The sequence below is a fragment of the Esox lucius genome, chromosome 2, assembly GCF_011004845.1.
Source record: "Esox lucius isolate fEsoLuc1 chromosome 2, fEsoLuc1.pri, whole genome shotgun sequence".
NCBI lineage: Eukaryota > Metazoa > Chordata > Actinopteri > Esociformes > Esocidae > Esox > Esox lucius.
This window is the reverse complement of record NC_047570.1, coordinates 30,315,134-30,337,929: the sequence shown is the minus strand read 5'-3', so window position 1 is coordinate 30,337,929 and position 22,796 is coordinate 30,315,134. Positions and strand designations below refer to the sequence as shown.

General features: G+C 40.9%; 1 protein-coding gene across 2 annotated transcripts; it reads right to left on the bottom strand.

The window, feature by feature from the left end:
- Positions 1-1,175: 1,175 nt before the first annotated feature.
- On the bottom strand, positions 1,176-21,294 carry aldh1a3 (aldehyde dehydrogenase 1 family, member A3). 2 transcript variants are annotated; one of them, XM_010876696.3, is made up of 13 exons: positions 21,119-21,294; positions 20,557-20,661; positions 20,012-20,152; positions 15,395-15,524; positions 12,657-12,718; positions 7,119-7,247; positions 5,713-5,826; positions 4,269-4,371; positions 3,385-3,569; positions 3,010-3,174; positions 2,119-2,276; positions 1,698-1,772; positions 1,176-1,546 (listed from the first exon to the last, which is right to left on the bottom strand). In XM_010876696.3, the coding sequence occupies exons 1-13, from the start codon at positions 21,227-21,229 to the stop codon at positions 1,477-1,479; spliced, it is 1,548 nt and encodes a 515-aa protein (XP_010874998.1). In that variant the 5' UTR covers positions 21,230-21,294; the 3' UTR covers positions 1,176-1,476. The 2 variants fall into 2 exon arrangements, with proteins under 2 accessions (XP_010874998.1, XP_010875007.1); XM_010876705.4 differs by lacking the exon at positions 1,698-1,772.
- Positions 21,295-22,796: the final 1,502 nt, after the last annotated feature.

Here is a 22,796-nt window from a genome sequence, read left to right as displayed (position 1 = left end):
TTACATTAGGGATTGACAGTGTTTCAAAACGCTGCACAATTTTGAAAAATTCCCACGTTTTCCAGAGATCCTGTAACCATCAGAGCAGGATTTCTTGGAAAACAAGTGGTTTTAGGAAATATACCAATATATTGCCAATCCTATTCAAAACCTTACAGTTATACAGCTCCTTATTCAATACATCAATACAAAGTGTATAAAAGTGTTACATTGACAGTTTCAAAGATTTAATAATACAATAGGAGGTCCATATATTGTTATTATGGAGTATTAAAAAAAAAAATCTTCTGGTCAAAGTAAAAACAAAAAGGTAAATATTACCTTGTTTGGAATGGGAATCAAAATTCCTTCCAACATTTGAAAGGGGAAACATGCTCCTCATATCGAGAGAAGAGAAAAAACCCATATTCTGAAACAAAAAAAATAAAGAAATAAAACTAAAATCTCTGTACAATGAGACCTACATGGGTTGTAACATAAGCATAACGTGGGCTGCTTTGATTGCGGGACAATGTTGTGAAACATTGCAAACAAAAATTATGACACAATTTCATTTTCCGCAACAAGATAGGCAGAGAGACATGTTGGTTAACCATAATGCATTTATGTCTTAATGCTTCGCAATGTTCTGCCTTGCTGGACCTGGCCGAGGGGCTACTATATGGGACATGAGATAAAATCTTACAAAGTTATACAGAGCCTCTACTGGAGGGCAGTGGTGGAGAGAGCTTGATTTGTGAAGTGCTATGTTATTGTAAATAAATTGGGTTATTGAGTATTTTTATAGTGCAAACTGTAGCAAAACATTTCCCATATTCTATCCATTTCAGCAACAAGTGTATCTATTAGTCAAATTCAGGTAGATACGATTCATCCCGTTTGCTTTTGTTAGTCTATTAGGTTACAGAGGGGCTATTTTCCAGAGGGAGGAGCTGAAACTCAAACAGGGTTTGGCTACCTTCCAATTCAATTCCAGATTAGCCAGTTTTCCTCATCTCCCATAATGTGACAACAAAACAAAGTTAACAAGGATAGGAAGACCCTTAACAATGCTTCTCAACTAACTTTGTCCTGACATCCTTCCTTGGCTCTTCACCCCCCACGATTTTCAGTGGTACTTCAAACAGGTTTGGAACAGGCTTTCCACCACCGATTAATCTCTTTATCACCAAAGGTTATGAAGAACAGGATTCAGATTTTATTAGCATTGGCTACTTCGCAAGCAGCAGTGGTTCAACCTAGGATCCATAAATGCGTAACATCACAGCACAAAAAAACATTAACAACCAAGTACAGTGTAAACAACTACATTTAAAATGAAAGAACATTAACAGAGTTCAGAGCAGGGACAGTAAAACAGAGACAAGGAGATGAGAATGGTGAGTGGCTTCAGAGTGTTGGGATGCAGCCCAGATTGATTGACAGAGAAGTGCTGGCCGTTGTTGTAGAAATGGTGTGTTCCCTTTCCTGTGTCCCTCACTGTGTCTCAGTCAGTTTGATGGTTACAGCTTTCACCTCAGAGTACTCCGCCAACGCGTACTCACCACTGAGGAAGCCAAGTAGAAATGTTAATACAGATTAAATCACATAGTTTCAATCATTAATGTTGTATTGAGAATTAGAACATTTTGAAGTTTGGGCAAACTAAAATGCAGAGCCCTTCTTCACACGTAGCATTGAGGAGAAATGAATCTTACAGCTCTCGTCCGTTGCCCGACATTTTGTATCCACCAAATGGTGCCTGGGCGTGGAGGGCATTATAGCAGTTCACCCTGACATGGATAAAGACAAAAGAAAGGGCAAGCAGAGTGATGTCTTTGTTTTCAGTATTTCTGTGCCTTTGCAGAATTCCCCAGAGGGACGAGAGCGTGTTGCACCTATAGTAGTAGTAGTAGTAGTAGTTACAATAGTCAATAGTAGTTACAGTAGTAGTAGTAGTAGCAGTAGGAGTAATAGTAGTAGTTACAGTAGTAGTAGTAGTAGTAGTAGTAGTAGTAGCAGCAGTATTAGTAGTGGTAGCATTAACATGAATAGTAATTGCTGTTGTGTTTGTTGATGTAGTAGTAATATGTAAGATGAAGGGACTCAAGTGGACACTTATTCAGGAGTTAAGCCTACCAGACGGTACCCGTTTCCAGGTCTGCAGACACAGAGAGAGCCCGGTCCAGATTGCTTGTGAAAACGGCAGCAGCCAGGCCATACTCTGTACTGTTGGCTCTCTCTATCGCCTCCTGCTGGCTCTTGAAGCGGAATATGCATTGGACCGGCCCAAAGATCTGGACAGGGTCATACAGAAGATTTTATGGCCTGTTTAAATTTTTCATTCAGTTTTCCTTCTTTTGAGGAAATCCTTTCTGTGACAAGCCAGTTTGAAAAAAGAAATGTGGCAGAACAAGTTTTTACACCTATCAATATGGTGTTGAACAAATAATTACTTCAAGGAAGACAGGAAGGACAGACATGTTTGTTGGTTTCAAAATAGAAAATGATTTAAGGTAAAAGAAAAACCTTAATTATTCAGACTTCATTGTTTATGTGTAATCCAAATTAATCTTTGCAATCCAAATTGCCAAATTGCCAATATAATGGTGGTGTATATGCTATCAAAGATACCATTATGGCACAGCTTTAAAAAAAAAAAACTGTGCCCATCTCTATGACCATGACCTTATTTGAACCATAGCATGTACTGTATATACCTGAATATATATATATATATATTTTTTTATGAACCTGCACTTCAACCATACCACCAGAGGATGGCAGTGGTATACAACAAAACCGGATAGATGGAGTGTTCTTATTTTTATGAATGAAAACCCTGCAAAACCTTCATAAAAAAAAAATAGTTACTTGCTTGGGAATATTTGCCCATATTTTGCTTGGGAATATTTGCCCATAGACACAGCTTACAGAAATTGGATCAGCTTTCCATCTCCCAATCCAAACCTTCACCATTATACAAGAAACTGAGAAAACTGACCTCAGATCAGCTTTAGGATCTCTCACCTCTTCCTTGGCAATGCGCATATGGTCCTTGACTCCGGAGAAGACAGTGGGCTGTATGTAGAGGCCTGTGTCCTCTATGGCCGCGCCCCCACACTCCAGTCTGGCTCCCTCCTTCTTCCCGCTGTCAATCAACTCCAGTATTTTATCAAACTGCTTCTGCTCGATCTGAAGGACCAGGGACAGAAAGGAGAAGGGGAGGAGAGAAGAGAAGGACACTGTCTAATGGGTCTGTCTGGCAGTGCACTCTAATCAGGGGAGAAGACGGGGCAAAGGAAGGAGACGGAGAGAAGAGGAGAAGAGAGGGGAAGAGGAGAGGTGAGAGGCGAAGAGAACAGAAGGGAAAAAAGGAGAGAAGAGCAGAAGAGAGAAGGATACCTGTGGTCCGTGTACGGTGCGTGGGTCCAGGGGGTCTCCGATGACGATACTCTTAGCACTCTCAACGCTACGACGCACAAACTCCTCGTAGATCTCCTCTTCCACGTAGACACGCGACGCGGCCGTGCAACACTGGCCCTGGTTGAAGAAGGCTCCCTTCTGGGTCTCCTCCACCGCCAACTGCACTGTCACAGAATGGAAGGGCAATGGTGACCGAGGCTGTCGTCAAAACGTCTCGGTTGGTTTGATCTTTGGCGCATTATTTCTTAAGACATCATTTTTAATGTTACTCCCCACATGATACCTTATACCAAGTAACACTACCCCCCCCCCCTTCCCAGAGCCCATAGGCACTATGAAGGGAATAGGGTGTCAACAGGCTGATACAATGAGGTTGTCCTTTCCTCAGAACATTAACATAACATTTGACAAACTCTTCCCTAAGGGCAGGATTTGGCATCATAATGATAGTTTCGGTTCGTAGAAGTGTCAGATAACCATATTACAAGCAGCTAAAGAGGTCTTGTTCTGGTCGTTTTGTTTTAAGAAACCCCTCTCACTTTTCCAAAAACAGCACGTATGCAACCTGCGAACATGTCATAGCGACCTGTTGTGCCCGCTGGGTTACCATGTTATGTTGATATTTTATCTCTCAGAGAATCAGAAGAAAGGATTCGTGATTCCACACTGTCCATCACAGTACCTACCACACCGTTAACCCTCGGTCTGGGCTTCTATGACTGACAGGCACGCCGTGGTTCACACACACACACGCACACAAGCATGCACGCGCAGCACCACCGCGCCTAGCCAAGCTGCTGTCTTTGTTGCCTCGCTCTCTTGCTTTGTCAGTTTAGCGGAGGGACAGAAACCACATCACTTACAGTTAGAGTCAGCAAAGACAATGCAAGGGTTCTTCCCTCCCAGCTCCAGAGTCACCCTTTTCAGATTACTCTTGGCTGCGGCCTCTTTGATGAACTGGCCTACCTGGAGAGACAAATGGGGTGAACGGGGGTTACAACGGCCTTTTTATTATTAATAGTGGGATTTGAAAGGGCACAAGGGATCGCTATCTGTGAGACAGACTGTTAATGAAAGCACTGACCACATCAAATAACTTTGTATTTGTTGCATGGTTAGTTAACAACAGCAGTAGACGAGGCACCCAAATAAATACAATATCAAGTGCAGTAGTACACGACGTGGAAAAAGTGCTCGCTTTTTTGTTGCTTGTTAAAGGCTGTTGACCGTGTTAGATCAAATAATGATGGGGTGATACACTAAGTCAGACCAGATGTCACATAAAACATAGTTTTTACTAGAGGTTGAAAGTCAAATCTGGATAAATCTGGCATAATGGCTATAGTCAGAGATTCAGGGCAAATTACAAAGAAGTCTTTGTAGATTCAGAGTACAGTACATTTCACAGTCGATTATGAAACATAAACACTTAGACTATGGAATGGATTAACTAATAGCTGCTTTTCATAAGGTTTATTTTGCTTTAAGATATTCAAGAAAACAAATATTCAGAAAATAAGAACACTCAGAACATTGCAGAATATTACTCTGGACCAGGTGAATTTTACCTTGTAAGAATGAGATCTTCTGAAATATAGCACTATGTTCAAGGGTTGAAATGAACAAGCAGATAAATAGGGCATTCTTGCCAAAATTACAAAGCAAACCAGAATAAACAGACTGTAATCATACTAACATCATAATAACATTTTTATATTTGATTTGTAAAACCACATGTACGTATTGATGTGTACTATTTACACAGTAAAGTCAGTGACTTGTTAAATAACTTGTAAAAATTCCAGTTGGTGATCCTGCATAAAACACAAATGTTTTCAACCTCGAAAAAGTATCATTTGACTTAGAAATTATGTCATCTGTGCCACATAGTTACAGTAATACTTTTTAATAAACTCTCACCATGATTCCTACTATATGTATTAGAAACAGTCTTTTTTTTTCTTTTTCTTTTGTCAAAATCTATCCACACCACAAAAGTGGGAAATTTGAACCATTACAGTACACCTGAACCCCTTCAACCCAATATCTCTAACAGAGAGCATATTAATCAGTATTGTCCACACTGCCAGAATTCTGGTTTGCAACAGGCAAAGTCAATGGATACAATTCACCTTTATTTTCACTGAGAAATCAACTGAGACCAATGTCTTTTTAAAAACCTGACCCCTTAAGTATAAATAAAAACATACACAAAGTGAAAATAAAACATCCATACAAAAACAAGTTTCCCAGTCATTTCCAGCATTTTACATCCAGTTTTTCCCAAAATCCCCAAAACCCACGTACCTTCGTAGAGCCTGTGAATGCCACTTTGTCGACGCCCATATGACTGGCAATAGCTCCCCCTGCTGTGGGACCAAACCCCGGCACGATGTTCACCACACCAGGGGGAAAACCGGCCTGGCACAGCAGCCCAAAAAAACACTGTTAGTAATCAGCATTTAAAAAGGCAACACTGGATTCAGACGGGATTTACACAGAAACCGATGTCACAGTTCCATCTTGACGTCTGACTACTTTCACGGTCTACAGACATCTGACACTATTATTCATGAGTGAAATTGCCCATGAACTATTTGAGAGTTACTAACAGAATTTTACCAGACACATACAATTGTTTAAAACTATCTTCCATTTTTCATAATAAAAAAATATTTATACTATAATATTTTCACTGTTGTCTTTGGGTTGCTGAAGAAGTATTCTATGGCCACTGATTGGAAGCAGAACTCTGGTCGATCCCTTTAAACAAACATGAGCGACAGACATGATAAAAGTGAACTGCTCTAATCGCTTAAGACCAGGATTTTCTCTTGGTATGAAACAGCCTGGGATAATTTGGACTAATGGCCGGTAAGAGAAGCCAACCAGGTTACAAACCAAATATCTATCAGGCTGGAAGGCAGTACTACAGTCTAGTTTCATTCATACTGTACACACAACACACACACACACACAGGCAGTATAATCCCCTGCCTTTGATTTGGGTTTTACGCTGAAGCCCTCCACATTTGATCTCCTGAGCCTTGACAATGAGGAGCAGAGTCAAGGGAAAATTCATGATGTCTGTGATAGAGGACAGAAAACAAGAGAAGGAGAATGATGTCTGTGATAGAGGACAGAAAACAAGAGAATGATAATGATGTCTGTGATAGAGGAGAGGAAGAGAGAGAAGGATCATGATGTCTGTGATAGAGGTGAGGAAGAAAGAGAAGGATCATGTCTGTGATAGAGGTGAGGAAGAAAGAGAAGGATCATGTCTATGATAGAGGCGAGGAAGAAAGAGAAGGATCATGTCTATGATAGAGGCGAGGAAGAAAGAGAAGGATCATGTCTATGATAGAGGCGAGGAAGAAAGAGAAGGATCATGTCTATGATAGAGGCGAGGAAGAAAGAGAAGGATCATGTCTATGATAGAGGTGAGGAACAGGGTGAAAGATTCTTTGCTTACAATATAACCAGGTCACTGATTAAAATCAGTTGACAATTTGTTTCTTCTCAGTGCAAATCAGGATTCTCCATCTACAGAAAGTGCAGGTTTTTGTCCCAGTCACAGACACACCTGGCTGATCCAAATAATCCATAAAGAATTTCAAGCCAGTTTGGATCACGACCCGGCAGATTGGGATGCGTTAGCGCACAGCTCTTCGGCGGCGGAATTCGAGGCCTGTGACGTAGTGCAGCTCTCTCACCTCTTTGATGAGGGCCCCTACGTGCAGGGCAGTGAGAGGGGTCTGCTCGGCGGGCTTGATGACCACTGTGTTACCGCAGCACAACGCCGGGGCCACCTTCCACATGAACATCAGCAAGGGGAAGTTCCACTGGGAGACAGAACCACACAATGTTTGTTAATGTATTACATTTGACCAGGCAGACGCAGACTCGTAGTTCCACTAAAAAAACAACACGTCAGTGTTCGGTTCATTATTCCACCGTTAGTATGATCCCCTTTATTATGTCAGCAGCACTTTCGGGCTACAAACCAACAATTGTAATAGTGATGTATTCTGTAGTGTGGGTTCCTGGTAATCCTGAAAAGACATGATTCAAACAACCAGCTTAGAAAACCCTTTCTCTCCACCCTGTACTTGTCCCTGAGGAGACATGAAAAAGCCTCTCAAACTGAAATGAAATGACAAATGTATGTAAGAATTCAAATGTTGACTGTTTAGGCATTAAAATAAGTTTCACAATGCTGTAGATACAGTTGCCCGGAATTAGGGATTTTTTGTTTCGGAGGCGTACCCCCCTCCATTTCTCCCCAAAGAAAAGAAAAAACATAGGCTTCCTGTTTTTCCTTAGCGATGACTCATGGTCTTCATGAGTGCCAGTGGTGCTTTTAGTAATTACACAACGTCCTTCAGTATGAATTTCATTTTTATGATATAATCTCCCATGTCGAACAACAGCTTTCTTGTTCCTTTGTTGCCAGAGCAACATAAGAAGATATAGGCTCATGCTCACAGATAAAGCCCATTGGCCGCATTCAGTCAGTCAAAATGTAGAAATAGAAATTATACTCCATTTGGTCTAGACTGTAGTGAAAACGATGGAATGTGATAGGCTATATTCTATCCTACATGCAACACTACCCCTCCCCAAATTATGTGTCAATCAAAAGGAAATAGGACATTTGTTTTGAATCTGCAACACTAAATCCCAAATGGCCCCTTATCCTCTATGCCCTGGAACCTGGTCAAAAGCTGTACACGAAATTCATGGGTTGCACCTCTATCCCTTCATTGAGTCATGCCAATGATATGAATGTACTTAAAGCTTCCCTCCATCTCAGTGGTTTCCGGAGGTCCTGTTAAGCCCAGTCAATTGAACAGAGGCTAATGAATGTTCTGTTTACATTTTACTATAATAGGCTGGAAATAAGCTTGCATTGCAAATGTATGAAAATATATTTGGTAGGAATCAAAAACAAAATGAAAATCTGTCAATTTACTTTAGAGAGATGGCAGTGTTGTTATTAGCGAGCAAAGAAAAATAGCTAGCAATGCGAAAATTACCAAGCTAAAATTCAAGGCCTCCTCTAAATCTTAGCTAGGAAGCTAACGTTAAACTATGTATAAGTCTGGTGACATCAAAATGACGCCAAAAACTTGTCAAAACTCTAAATAGAGTTTAACTACTTTAAATTGTTTTGCTGGATTTTTTTCCACTCCCAACTCTGTGATGTCCAATTTACAATTATGGCCTTCAATCAATCAATCAAATGTATTTATAAAGCCCTTTTTACATCAGCAGTTGTCACAGGGACAATTCTCTAGGACATACGCACTGGAAAAGAACGCATTCCATAGAACCACAACGAGCTTGCTGATACCCAATTTTCTACGTCACTAGAGCAACAATGCAACCCTGTACCGCATCCACCCAGGGTGGCATGGGCCAATTTGCAACCACTGTCTGCGCAATCTCCGGACATCGATGGTACGCTGCAACCAGGATTCGAACTCCTGGCTGCAATGATATACTGCCTGGCAGTGACTCTAAACAAGTTTAGACGCCTATTTGGGTCTAAACTGTATTAGAGACCTGCACTAACTAGGATGAAATAGGTGAAATGTCAGGGGAAAAGCTTCTCTATGAAATTGTTTTGACATTTAAAAAATGTTATGCCTCTCGATCAAATCCCTCTTGACCAAATCTTCTTCAATGGCAATTGACAATGAACTGAGCAGAACGTTTGGTCAAGAAGTCCTAAAATGAATGTTCCAAACAATATTATGATGGAAAGTGAAACCCACGATTTGGGAACTGGCTGTTATTTGGAACATAATTGTGTAGTTGTAAGCAATCATGTTCCTGTAACGATACACGTCAGTGGGATTAAGTGCAAGAATGCTTTGTGAAGAGATTAGGATTAGATTTCCAAGTTTCTACTTCACCCTCAGAGCTTTCGATTCAGTTTACTGTGGCCCAAATTCTTCTTTTTATATATCCAATCCATGCTAAAATCATTAGTTCTTTTGCAAAAGGTTCTAAACAAAGTTGTATTTAACTCTAATACATTTCCAAGAAATGTTAAAGGAGACGATTATGGTACTGTTTACTCAAAATGCACCCCAAATGGCATCCTATATCCTATACAGTGCAATCTGACCTAAAGGGCTGGTCAGAAATATACTATATAGATAATATGGCGACATTTAGCACACAGACAAAGATTTAACCATGTTTCTATTGGTGAAGCTCTGCTGATCAACACCCACGCTGAGTGGCGTGTGACTATATCATGTTGGGGTGATAGCACTGATACATTCAAACGCACACATAAAACTGATGTGAAGATAGCGTACCATTCTCCCTTGTTAAAAGCATAAGTGAGAGTTTTGGTGCTAACATAGCATTTATGAATCACTACTCTAAATCTCCAACAGTTTGCTAAACTGTAGGGCTGTGTCTGCGACAATGTCCCGTGGCGATCAAGTTTCAGGTTGTAGTCTCAGGTTGTATTTGTTAGATGGACAGAATATATTATGAATAACTTACTTGTCCGTTCCATCACGACAATGCAAAATAAAAACTGTATTTGTGAATAAAGTAACAGTGACAGAATCTCAGTGTTTATGAGTAGCGAGGAGTCTGGCTTGTGCGTGGCGAGAATGTATTGTCTGTGTATATATGTGCATACGAGTGGTATTTGTGGAGAAGTTTAATGGCTTGCAATAAAATCTATCTGCCTGTTGATATGGGATCTCATTATCTGAAACAGGCCATGTAAAAAGATGAAAAAAGATGAGCGTTTGGCTTTAATCGCCACAGGGAGCTGAGCTGCCGTTGCGCCCTCTTGACAACAGTGGTGGCGCTGACAGGCGTCGGCGATGTGAACGCAGAGGATGCCCAAAACTGCTGACTCTCTCTGCTGATGCTGAGTTGATGTGGATCAGGTCGCCTGCCCTTCGCTGCTTTCTAAACACAACAGTCGCCTCCTTTGTTTTGCTGACAATACCAGTATCCTTACCGCCTCCCTATGGCTGACTCATCGTTGTTTGTTATCAGGCCTTCTACCGCGGGGCTGTGGAGGAAGCATGGGTGAAAACACGCCGCCGGGAGCCAGTCCTCACAGCCCGTCGTCTCCGGCCACTGAGTCCAACATCCACTGCACAGCGTGCGGGCCGGACCCGTTGCTCTGAACTTGTTGACGAGTGTGGAGGGGACAACACTGTTGACTCCTGAACAATGACCAAGGAATAGTGTTCCTCTTCTCTGGATTTGTTGCGGCTGTGTGAACTGCCATGGAAATGGCTTCATCCACGGATCTGTTGCGGCGGTGGGCAAATGGGAGAGGGTTCAGTGATACTAACAATCTCCCGTTAAATGTGGGCCATGAAAAGTTTCTCAAAGCACATGGTGATGACGGGGGTGAGTGTGATGGGGAGAGGGCCACTGAGCCATGTTATCTGGGTTCTCAGGCCGGGGACAGGTTGAACAAATCCATGGAGACATGTGCCACCTGGTTGGGACACTGAGGACAACACCAGTGATGATCTTGGCCAGTGTCTTGGTGAGTCTTCACTCCATTGACAGTGTACCTCACATCCATCCCTGAGATCGAGAGCAACGGCTAACTCCTCTAGAATGTGTCCAACTCATATAGAATGTGTCCAACTCATCTAGAATGTGTCCAACTCATATAGAATGTGTCCAACTCATCTAGAATGTGTCCAACTCCTGTAGAATGTGTCCAACTCCTCTAGAATGTGTCCAACTCATCTAGAATGTGTCCAACTCCTCTAGAATGTGTCCAACTCCTCTAGAATGTGTCCAACTCATCTAGAATGTGTCCAGCTCATCTAGAATGTTTGTTCTCCAGTGATTGGAGGCTCACTCTGAATTTACAAAGCTTGTTCTCCTGTGATTTGAGGCTCACTCTGAGTTTACAAAGCTTGTTCTCCAGTGATTTGCACATTTGCCAACAAGAAACTTGGAAGAAGAAGCCGCATAGCTAGTCTTTTCAGCCTTCCTTGGAGTCCTCTTTCCTGCTTCTCCTCTGGCAATGTCAATGTCTTTGTTAGGTACAGTCTCCAGTAACAGGTAAGCTTACGTGTAATCTTGCCAAATAGGGGTTGAGGCACCTACTGTATTGATCTAGATCAGGCAGGTTGATTGAATGTAAGAAATAATTTCACCTTGAGCAAATGATGTAAAAATGTATGTGAAAAGGTTCAACAAAAGCAAAGCTGAGTGGGAACTGACAAAATGTCCGCCCCAACACAGTGCTGCCACACACACACACACACACACACATGTGGACACACGTTTGGTGTCAAACATTGTTGTCGAACATGTGGTTGTGCAAAGAAAATGTTTTTCCTCAGTAGTGTTCAGTGAATTCAACTAAATGAAAAGGCTAAATGAGAATTACATCAGGGAATATCATATACTAATAAACTTTATTTTTAAGCATTAAGCATCAAACAACTTACTATTTGGTTCTAATTAAAAATTGGGATACCTTTTAAGTAAAGACAAATTTTTCTAAGATGAAGGAAACACATTTTTTTGTAAATCATTTTACATAGGGAATACCATCAAAGTTCAACTGTATTTCTTTTATATATATGTATAGGCATCTTAAGATTTTAAATGAATCTGATGTACCGTAGTTCAGCATGTGTTTAGTAATCATTACACCCACCTCAGAGAGAAGAGGTTTGAAAGGCAGTGGAGGCACAGTCATGGTTTGATTACTTAGTGAAGAAAAACATGCTCTGAATTCAAGGAAGCCCCTACAACAGGACACAAACGTTTTGAAGATACTTCTTTGTTAAAACTGTCATGTCCTGGTGAGATCCAACTCCCTCTCTCCCACATTTTGAGCACCGACACCTGTTCCTTGTCGTTACCCTCACCTGTGTTCCTGATCACTGTCCCTATTTAAGGTCCCTCTTCCCTCTTGTATCTTGTCTGGTCATTTTTTGGTTCTCAGTGTAACGCTGTTTCTGTTTTCATGTACACTTTTTGTTTTTGTTACGTGTTAGTTCTTTATTAGAAGTCATCTGTCCTCCCTGCACCCGTGTCCTGCTTCAAACTTACAATTTTACAAAAAACATGACAAAACAGCAAACCGTTCGGTACCAGACAAGCTGTAAAAGTTAACAGCTTATCTAGCTAGCTTGATACAATCTGCTGGCTAGTGTTTAATCCTTTTTAAATCCTGCCAGTAGAATATAAATTATTATTATTACAAATACAAAACAGGCAGTGTTCACACTTACTGGAATGATGGCTCCACACACACCTATGGGCTCGTGTTTAGTGAAACACATAAAAGTGTTATCTGAAAAAAAAAAAGAAAAACATTTCAAATGACATCCCAGGCATTTTACAGTGTGGCAGTAGATCTGGGTTTTACTCTCTGATGTTATCAATCCTGAAGCTGCCGGGCGGGTCACATTTTGGGCATATTCTCACTCCTTCAGTTTCCTTACATATCTGTATTGTATATCCGACCAGAGGCTCCTGCCTCTCGGGACTCTAGACACTTGGACATGTTTTAGGCTAAAGCGGGCGTGATCCTCACATTGGCAGAAACCTTCAGGTCCATAATGCCAGAGATACTTGAAAGGGAAAAGAAAGTGGTGGCCACTACATCCACAGCCTGAAATGTCTGCTCTGTTTAAATGTGGCATTCATTTATTTTCCTTCAGCAACCATCAACATTTTGTGAAGATGGACAAACATATCTGTTCAAAAGCTACCAGCACTATGCTACATACATGGCCAAAATTCCTGTTTAATAAAATAAAGCCGTCAGATCTAAGGACAACCCAAGAACCAGACTGTTAGGCCCACTGTTTATGGTGAAAAGTCACCCTTGACCTTGTTGGAATGGAGGGGCAATTAAAAGTGTCCCCCGCCTCTATCCTGCCCCATTTCAAATCCCCCCACGCCACCCCCCAACCTCTATTTAATTGCTGCAATGTCCCACCCTCCGCTCCCCCTGGAACAGTAAACAGGCAACAGGTTCAAATTGTCTTCATATGGTATAGCTGAACTCAATACAGTGTAACTACTTTGCTAGGCAGTCATTACTTTAGTGTTGTGAATTATGAAATGTTAGTTAAATGTAAAACGCTGTGAACCCCTGCATGTCGAGGACAACTACAAGACATTAGTGCGCCTAACCCGAATGACACCCTAATTCCGAAGAAACAAGTACATTTTGACCAAGCCCATTCGGCACGATCCCCCATCACACCGACATGTCAAAAGCCCGGCTAAAACCCGGATGATCGGTTCAATTCCATCCCCTCGGTCCGTGTCCTCCGACCTTCTCTTGTTTCTCCGTTTTATGTATTCGGAGACCGCGGGCAGTCAGACTCCCACACACACACAACGCTCATCTCCCAGAACCTATCACGTCTCCACAGACAGGGTGAGCCGACGCCTCCCACGCTCGTCAAAGGTCACGTTTCCCACCGCCTGGGGACTGGACATATGGGTGTACAGTAGAGGGGCGGGAATTTCGGGGCGTTTCCCAAATGGCAAACTACACCTTACCTAGTGGACGACTTATGACCACTACATACTGCAATAGGGCGCCGTTTTGGCCGCGGCCGTAGAGTCACGGTATAGCAGCTACATATAGACTGGCAAGGGCTCCAGGGATGGATCAAGTCACAGCGGTATAAGAGGAGGAGAAATAGCGGGAAGCCACTGAAAGGTGGTGTTCATGCTGTTCGTGTGAGAACGGGAACCTGAAAGCCCTTGAGTTGTCAAGCAACAGGTAAACGGTCCTGAAGGTGAGCCGGCCACCTGGTTGAGCAGACACCAGGCCCTTTCTGGAGACCTTTATAAGGCCCTGAGCTGCTAGTGACAGATAGACGAGGGTCTACATAAAGTCTCTCGTACCGGGCGATGGTGGGTCCATCCGGACTGGGGCCCTTAAGAGAAGTAAGGGCCCTGCAGATATCCACCAGATGACAACGTCTGTCTAGGTCAGTGGCCTGCGTGTGGGTCCCGTAGAGAAGAGAGTTAATAGCATGAAAGACAGAGGAGAAATGAGAGAGGGTGAAGGGGACATGAGAGGTAAAAGGAGAAAGGTCGGAAGATGAAGGACAGCGGAGAGAGGATGAAGAAGAGATGATAACAGAGACGAAGAAAACTGAGAATAGAGAGAGGACAAACAAGAGAAAAGCGTGAGAGGCTAAAGTGAGAAAGGGGACAGTTCAGAGAGACAAGTAAGAGACAAGAGCGGGCAGAAGTGATAGTGTGTTGGGGGGGGGGGGGGTAGCTCGGAGGCGTTGAGGAGGCACTGATCTGGAGTGTCTGATTCTTGGCTAATCCCGACACAGACTGTTGCACCTCAATGATTACCATCAGCCCCCTCTTCCTCTTCCTTTGTCCTTGGCGGCCTTTCGTCTCTCAACCGCTCCATTGGAATCTAATCGGGAGGAAAGAGGGAAGCCTGTTTTGTCTATCTGCCGTCCTGCCGTGGTGGCCGGGGGGGGGAGCTCCTAACGGGGAAGTATTAAGAGATGGGCAGAGATGCCACCCAGGGCTGTGGACAAACGGTGGACCGGCTGAGTGACTCTGCCACTAATTAACTTGTTTCTTGACGACTCTGCAGAACGGAGTGGGCTAATCATATTGTGAACGGAGAGTCTATGTGAGCCATTACACACCACAAAAGAGAGAGAAAGGAGATTGTTGCAAAGCTTGGCAGATTGGTAGGTCTATTTTTACTAAATGCTGACAGTTATAACGTGTTACCACCCTTAAGCATAAGTAATAAATAATGACACATTCTGGAAATGTTGTGGTATTATAAATATTTGCAGTGCTATGTCTTGCATTGTGGTAATTTTACAAATTTTACAAATTTTACAAACTCTGGATCCGTCTAAAATCATCTAGTTTTAGTTGGTTGTAATCCTACGTGTTCACAAGAAGTACTACAATACATTATGTATCACAGAGTCACAAAAATGTAAATCAGCACAGAGAAACTTACCTACTGGCATGGTTTTGCCATGTATCTTGTCAGCCCAACCAGCATAGTATCTAAGGGTTTTGATGCTGCCATCCAGGTCAATGAAGAAAGAATGTAAGAACGGTTTCCCAGTGTCCATAGTCTCCATGGTCTGTAGAAAGGGGTGAGTCATTATCAGAAACATAGCGAATAAATAGGCTACATTGCGAACTATTGTGCTACATAGGCTACATTAACGCGGCAGTCCAAAGTAAGACAAGCCTAAATTCAAATGAAACATCTATGGCAGAATCCCCTCAGAAGAAATTAACAAACACAGTGGTGCCGTTGTGGAACAAAAATAATGTAATGTTTCAAGCACTAATAAATAGTGTAAGGTGTTGCAAGCACTAATAAATAGTGTAAGGTGTTACAGGTAATGTTTGCAAGCACTAATAAATAGTGTAAGGTGTTACAGGTAATGTTTGCAAGCACTAATAAATAGTGTAAGGTGTTACAGGTAATGTTTGCAAGCACTAATAAATAGTGTAAAGTGTTACAGGTAATGTTTGCAAGCAGTAATAAATAGTTTAAGCTGTTACAGGTAATGTTTGCAAACACTAATAAATAGAGTAAGGTGTTACAGGTAATGTTTGCAAACACTAATAAATAGCGTAAAGTAATATAGGTAATGTATGCATCCAATAATGTTGCTGGGAATAAGAAAATGCTACATGACTAAAATGACCCCTACCAATATTACAGACAGGTCAATGTGACCCCGCTGGAAAAGTGAGAAAATCCTGAGATCCATTGGCCCTGACCCACCCCACCCCCCAATATACAATACAAACCTACACTGTTGGTCTGAACAGAGATTCACAGGGAGGTTTATTTTGAGAAGTGATGGAATGACTCCCAGACGTCTGGTTGTCTGCTTGTCTGCTTGCTTTGGCGTATATGTCATTTCTACTCTTGTTTTTGTTAATAAACCAACTCATACTCTGGATTCCCACCTGACCTTTATTATTTAACTCTATTCAACCCTTTAGAGGCAAATGATAATGAGTAAATCACTGTTAATTAGGAAAAAACTTGTCAAAGTGACCTGCTCTATTCAGGATATGAAACAACATTGCACTGTTTAGAGGGAAAATAATCCAAAAGAGAAGTATGTAATTCTACACTAAACATAACTGGAAACACCAAAATAGTGTTTTCAACCGCTTGGCCCACGGATATAAAGTCAAGAGCCAATGCAGTTTCTGAGTAATGATGCACATATATGGCATTGCCTATCATTCTATGGCAGCCATGTTGAATCGACTTTGACAATAACTGTGTTAAAAAGTTGATAAAACTAAATGTGTAGAATGAGCATTATAATGCATTTACACAACAGTAGAACATTCTATGGCAGCCATGTTAAATCCACATTGACATTAAATGGTTGAATGTTAAAAAAGCTGATAAAACTAAGTTTGTAGAATGAGCATTATAATGCATTTACATGAAAGTAGAACATTCTGTGGCAGCCAAGTTGTCTCCCTATCCCCTGGAAAGTTTAAACAATGTTATGTAACTGAATGCATACAGTACACATAAAGCAAGCTTCTATATCTATGAGTCAATGTCTATGATTAGAACATTATTAAACCTTCTAAAAAATGTGTTTGATTGCCTCGTTATGCTTTAGCAACTCCCTGTGGCAGCTTGGACACCTGTGAGCTCATACGAGGTAGAAGGCCAAAGAATGCACTTCTTTCAGTGTGTACATTTTCCACTATGGACTTCCTGGTTAAGCAAGCAGCGTGATAACAACCAGAATGGCATCAGATTTGCTTCGGGAGACACATCTCAAAACTGACTGTTCCAAATGGGAGTCGCTGTGATGAGGCAAAGCCTTGGTCACGTATTGTATATCACTACATTTGGGAGAGAGATCTGTGGTAAAAGTAAATACTACATGATTATTATTATTATTTTAATGAATTACACAGAAGAGGGTCTTTATATATGTTCTTCAACATAAACAAGAAGTAGTCACATGGAGTATTTGCATAATTTTCTTTAAAAAATACCTGAGTACCAGAAAAACAAAAACTAATAGGCCTAGATTTTCTTTAAAAACATTAATATAATTTTTATCAGTTTATTAGCATAACTATCAAGGTTACAAAGTATTTACAAAAGATTTTACAAAAATATTTTTTGTGAATGTGTTTATGGTGGAACTTTCAGTACATTTCCCTTCTAAATTGCTGCTAAGAGCTGCGTGCAGCAGATATTTAAGCACCACAACAGAGACAGGCAGTGCTACTGCAGCTGCCCGAGAGAGACAGAGTGTATATAGCACAAAATATGTTGTTTGTGACGTTTTAAAAGGGTCAAGGGAAAGACGTACCCTTCCATAGGCATGTGGTTTTGGAGTCGCTATTAATGTTGTCAAGAAAATACATTCCATTAAAATATTATGCATTAACACGACAGGCCCTGCTCCAGTAGTGCAGCAAAGTTTGGGTTTCATCTCCGTTAAATTGGTGACAGCTCTGTTGCCAATAGTGTTGGAGTTACAAAGGACTTTTAAGAATTGAGTTTAATACACCTTAAGATAGATATAGCTGAGGCAACCACACACCACAAAAGTGTTAATTTTCCTTAACAAATACTTTTTTTGGAAGATGTTCTGGGGCAGTTGGTTACAGCATTGGGGACAGAGAAGAGCTTTGACTGGGCTGAACAGGACAGACAAGAGACTGGGACTAAACCATGGTATGTTGTAAAACATATCTCACTCAAGCAAAATCAATTCCTTGGTTGCTACAAAACAGGGTTTAATGCCCTAAATGTGAGCCAGTAATTTAATATGCTGTGGGAATTCTTGGGTCCAGAAATAAAAAATAATAATGATTGTAATAATAATGATAAATTAATACAAGGCTGAGTAAAGACAGAGGGCATGGCATGGTTGCCATAGCTGGCTGGGTAGCCTCTCTAGGGTGGTGTGAGCTGGAATACAATAAAACCATGAAATAATTCAGATGCATTGTAACCTTATGTGAATGTCCTATCTTATTGTATTATTTCAGTCACATATGTGGAGTAGATGGATTGACAGAAACCATGACTGCAGATGTCTATGACTTAATGCATTTGACAATAACTGTATGTCACTAAAGTCTTTGAATAACAGTGTGTGCAGATGAATATATTAGGGAACAGAACAATATTCTACCATTTTATACAATTCGTCAAACATGACTTAAACACTTAAATTGCCCTATGATGCTCAAACTATATGACACCCTTGAGCCAAGTTTTTACAAAGTATTTGAGGTGTTCATGATTTACTTTAAGGTTTAAGAGAACCAAATCAAGCACAGCACCAGTATTGAAAAAGGCGGGCTATATGACCCTAACATCTCAATACAACCCAAAACCACTGCAAATGGACAAATAATGAGAGACATGGTACCTCCACAGAGTTAGAACACAGATCTATACAGCACTTTTACATTGGGCTAAATGCAAAAATCTGGCATTTATTTGTCCCACGGAGCTACAAGTTATTGTAATTAGCGATACCGCTGCACAAGCAGCTCTCCCAGAGTATGTTTGCAATTAACAGTCACATGCAATCCCATAATGACTTCATCTGTAACGTTTCATTTACAAATCTGACTCCTAATGCAATCTGGCAGCTCAATGGAGTGAGAAGGCATTGGAACACGGCAGGCATACCTTCCACACTAACAGCTGACTTACAGTGTAAAATATATCAAGGTGGCCCAACTGAGAGTTGGCCAAAATGTTGTTCAAATTCAACTAGGTGGGCTGAAATTTGCCTGTGTTGTGGATACATGTTTGCATATATAGTGTTTGTTTTTACTGACAATAGCATTTACAATTCTCTTTAAGAAAACAGGTAAAGAGAGGGAGGCGCAGGGAGTGAAGAACAGGTAGAGAGGAAGCGAAAAATGTAGACTGATTTTATGATGTCATGCAAGTGAAAACCTAAAACTTTCATATTTCAGAAAGCAAGCAGGTAATAGAACAAAGTATGCCAAAGTTTTCCGATGATTACATTTAATCTAGTGTGTAATTGTAAACGAGGTTGCGATTTATTGGCTTTGGAAATTACTAGGCTTTATTTCAATCATGCACTTCGTCACATTCTGGGGAATTGCGGCTTTCCATTATCTCAGAACACCAACAAGAGTTGATAGGTTACTCTCAGAGCGACAGGTGTCGAGATTACCAATATGCTGCTACTTATAGCCAGGGACGTAACCTGACTTGCAAGATGCAATAGAAATGCAACATACAACCCCGCGCCACAGATAGAAAGAGTGGGCTGTAAAAAAGAAGCTCTCGTTGCGCGTGTTTCTTAACTCTATCTCAATTATGTTTGTCAAATCACAAAACAAGCCGATTTTTTTTCACAGTTATGCACAACGTTATTCCAACTCAGCAGACTAATTACAATTAGAAAACTTTTTTTAATTGGATCAAAAGACCTGGGGCTTCTCCAAAAACACCTGGCCTGAAGCCCCGGAATCCCAGGCCTAACGACGCCACAGGTCGTAGCTTTTTACTGTCTAGAAACAGTTTAGCATATATAGCAGAATAATAGACTGTTAGCCTCTCTGGACAGCCTACCGCTAGCAGTGTCCGGTCCCTCTCAATCAGGTCGGCAAGCTTGTGCAGGAGTCGTCCTCGACTAGACACGTCCATCCTACGCCACGGGGAGCCCTTCTGGCCAGCTGCTCTAGCGGCCTTCACAGCCTTGTCCACATCTGCCTGCAGGTGCACATCAACAGCTTGAACACTGAAGACTGAAGATAGTCGGTACACCTAAATAAGTTCTACGGGTATACATTTTTGTATCTGTTTTATATCGGTTGCAATACTGCAGGCTAATTGTAAAGTAATTGACAGAATTATGTGGATGTTTGTATGCATTTAAAAAGTAATTTGTATTGAGTGAATAGCAGTTGTAGTCTTATTTTTTAATTATGGAAAGGGTCATGATATATAGATCTAGACAATAAGCGCGTAAGGGAGATACACAAAACAGGGTCATATATGTAAAGAAATCAAGATAATTACATTTCGAAAACGGTAGGCTACCTATGTCGTCAAGTCACATAATGTAGTAAGACTAATGCCTAATTAAAACATTTATTTATATTTTAAATTCATACTTTGTCCGCTTCCTCCACGTCACAGATTTTGACACCAGTTGCTGGATTGAACGTCTGAAAAGTCTTTCCTTTGACAGAGGCGTGCCACTCGTTATTGATAAAAATCTGTTGGACACATGAGACACATGAGACACGTTTCGTGTTCCTTGTCGTCGTCTTTGATTTATTTATTTTAGGTTAAAAAAAAAACACATATAAGCTGCAGTTAGTAAACTAAACAACAAAGGTGCATTGTGTGTGTGTTTTTAGTTCTCAAATATATTATAATTATAAAGACGTTAATAGCAAACCAATTAGCAAACCACAATCGTTTACGCATGGAATTGGCTAGCCTATAACGTGCATAATAATAATTGAGATATTCAACTGTCCTGGGTTATGATATCAAACATATTGGCTACTTTGAAATGCTATTATATTGTCATATTCGAAAAAAGAATGTAAATATTAATCCATAGTTTAAAACCGGTCCGTAACATTAGACCATATATATACTAAATACTTTTTCTGTCACATTAAATGTTCACTATTCAGTTATACATTATCAGGACGTGAGTCTCACCTTGGTGTAGCGTATCTCCTGCACTTTGACCGGCTGAGGAAAAGGCATGGGAGGACTCCCCTGACTATTCACCCCTGTCACTCCGTTCTCCGTAGTTCCGTTCTGAGCCATTCTACGTCACCGGTCCTGTCCACCAGTGTATCCTGCCTTTGAGTCTGTCTACTGCGCGTTAGTAGCGCATCCAATGGTCTTTATACAGGCCTATCCCCCCTCTCTCTCCCCCGCTTGCTCAACTCCGCCCCTATCATAATATCGTGCTGGATGGGATCATAAACCAAAATTATCCAGTAACGTTAAGTATAACGATATAGACTCATGACAGGTTTATATTGACGGTAAGCTACTCAAGGACAGTTGCAATTATAGCATGTCAACTTTATTAAAAAATAACTTAAAGGCCCAGTGCAGTCAAAATTCAGTTTTTCCTGTATTTTACATCGTCAAATGTTCCTTCTCAAATACTTTATTGAAAACACAAAAAGTCCAAAAACATGCAAGAAATCATACCGTTGAACAGCTGATGAAATATATAATAAATAATATATAATGAATATTAAAAAGAATAACTATGACATGTAATTAAAATACAATCTACAGACAATTTTCCAATCTGCAAGGTTTGCGTATATTAGTGATGACATTACCATTCATTAATTTGGTTAATGAACATCCTACAAAGAGATATTTTTCTTGCTTTAGTATTTTTTATTATGCTTTTATGCAATGATTGTCCATTTGAATGGATGTTTACTGAATACATTTTACTGTAATGATTTGAAATTAATATAGAAACAGAGCATTTCAAATGAATGACACTTTTGATGCTTTTATACCACAGACATCCAAAGCAGATATATAAATGTATAATATGTCTTGGTCTACATTTCCTAGTATTTTATTCTGTATAATAACATGAGTCCTTCATAGATCCCAAAAGGATCCCAAAAAGTTTCTACCTAGAACCAGAAGATTTTACCAGAAACCAAAATGTTTTATTCTAAGTGCTCCCCAACAGGGACAGTTCAAGAACCCTTTAAGGAACAATTTTTCTTTAGGTGTCATCTATGATAGTTCAAGTTCAAGCTTCGTCCTTTGAAATCTCAGAGGACAAAATCTAAAGACGGTACCGTTTCTGTCTTTCACTTACAAAACACTTGAGCATGCTGTACCAATACTCGTTATCGTTTTTAGAACAACTTCCCAAACCTAACCTGTCAGGCTTCAGGACACTCAATGGAGATCATTCTCCTTTTTCACAGAGGCTCTTTGCACTGCCCAACCAGGCTCTCTCCTCTGTTCTTAACTCCCTAGATCCATCCACTGCTTTCGATACTGGGAACCATCAGATCCTTCTCTCCCCGTCTCAAGGCTGGGTGTCTCAGGCTCTGCACACTCATGCATTCTGCTTGGCAGGCCACTCCTACCAGATGATGTGGAGCGGATCAGTGCCTGCTCCGCGGGCTCACACTACCGGCATCCCACAGGGCTCGGTTCCAGGCCCTCTCCTCTTCTGTCCATTGCTCATCCTCTGGGGGAAGGCTTGTGTGCTCCAACACTTGAAAGTTATTTCTACCTTGAGCGACACCTTTAAAGTGTTGTGTGCTTCAAAAAAGTTGTAAATAAAAAAAGTTGCAAATTAAATTAAATATTGACAAAGCCAAATGGGAGAAGCTAGTCA

Bases quoted from the DNA above. Each gene is read 5' to 3' on its own strand.
- aldh1a3 (XM_010876696.3), bottom strand. From the start codon at position 21,229: ATGGCTCAGAACGGAACTACGGAGAACGGAGTGACAGGGGTGAATAGT. The intron at 15,525-20,011 runs GTAGGCTGTCCA...CCCTTTCTACAG, and splicing joins GGGACCGGACACTGCTAGCG to ACCATGGAGACTATGGACAC. The intron at 7,248-12,656 runs GTAAGTGTGAAC...TCTGTCTCCCAG, and splicing joins TGTGTGGAGCCATCATTCCA to TGGAACTTCCCCTTGCTGAT.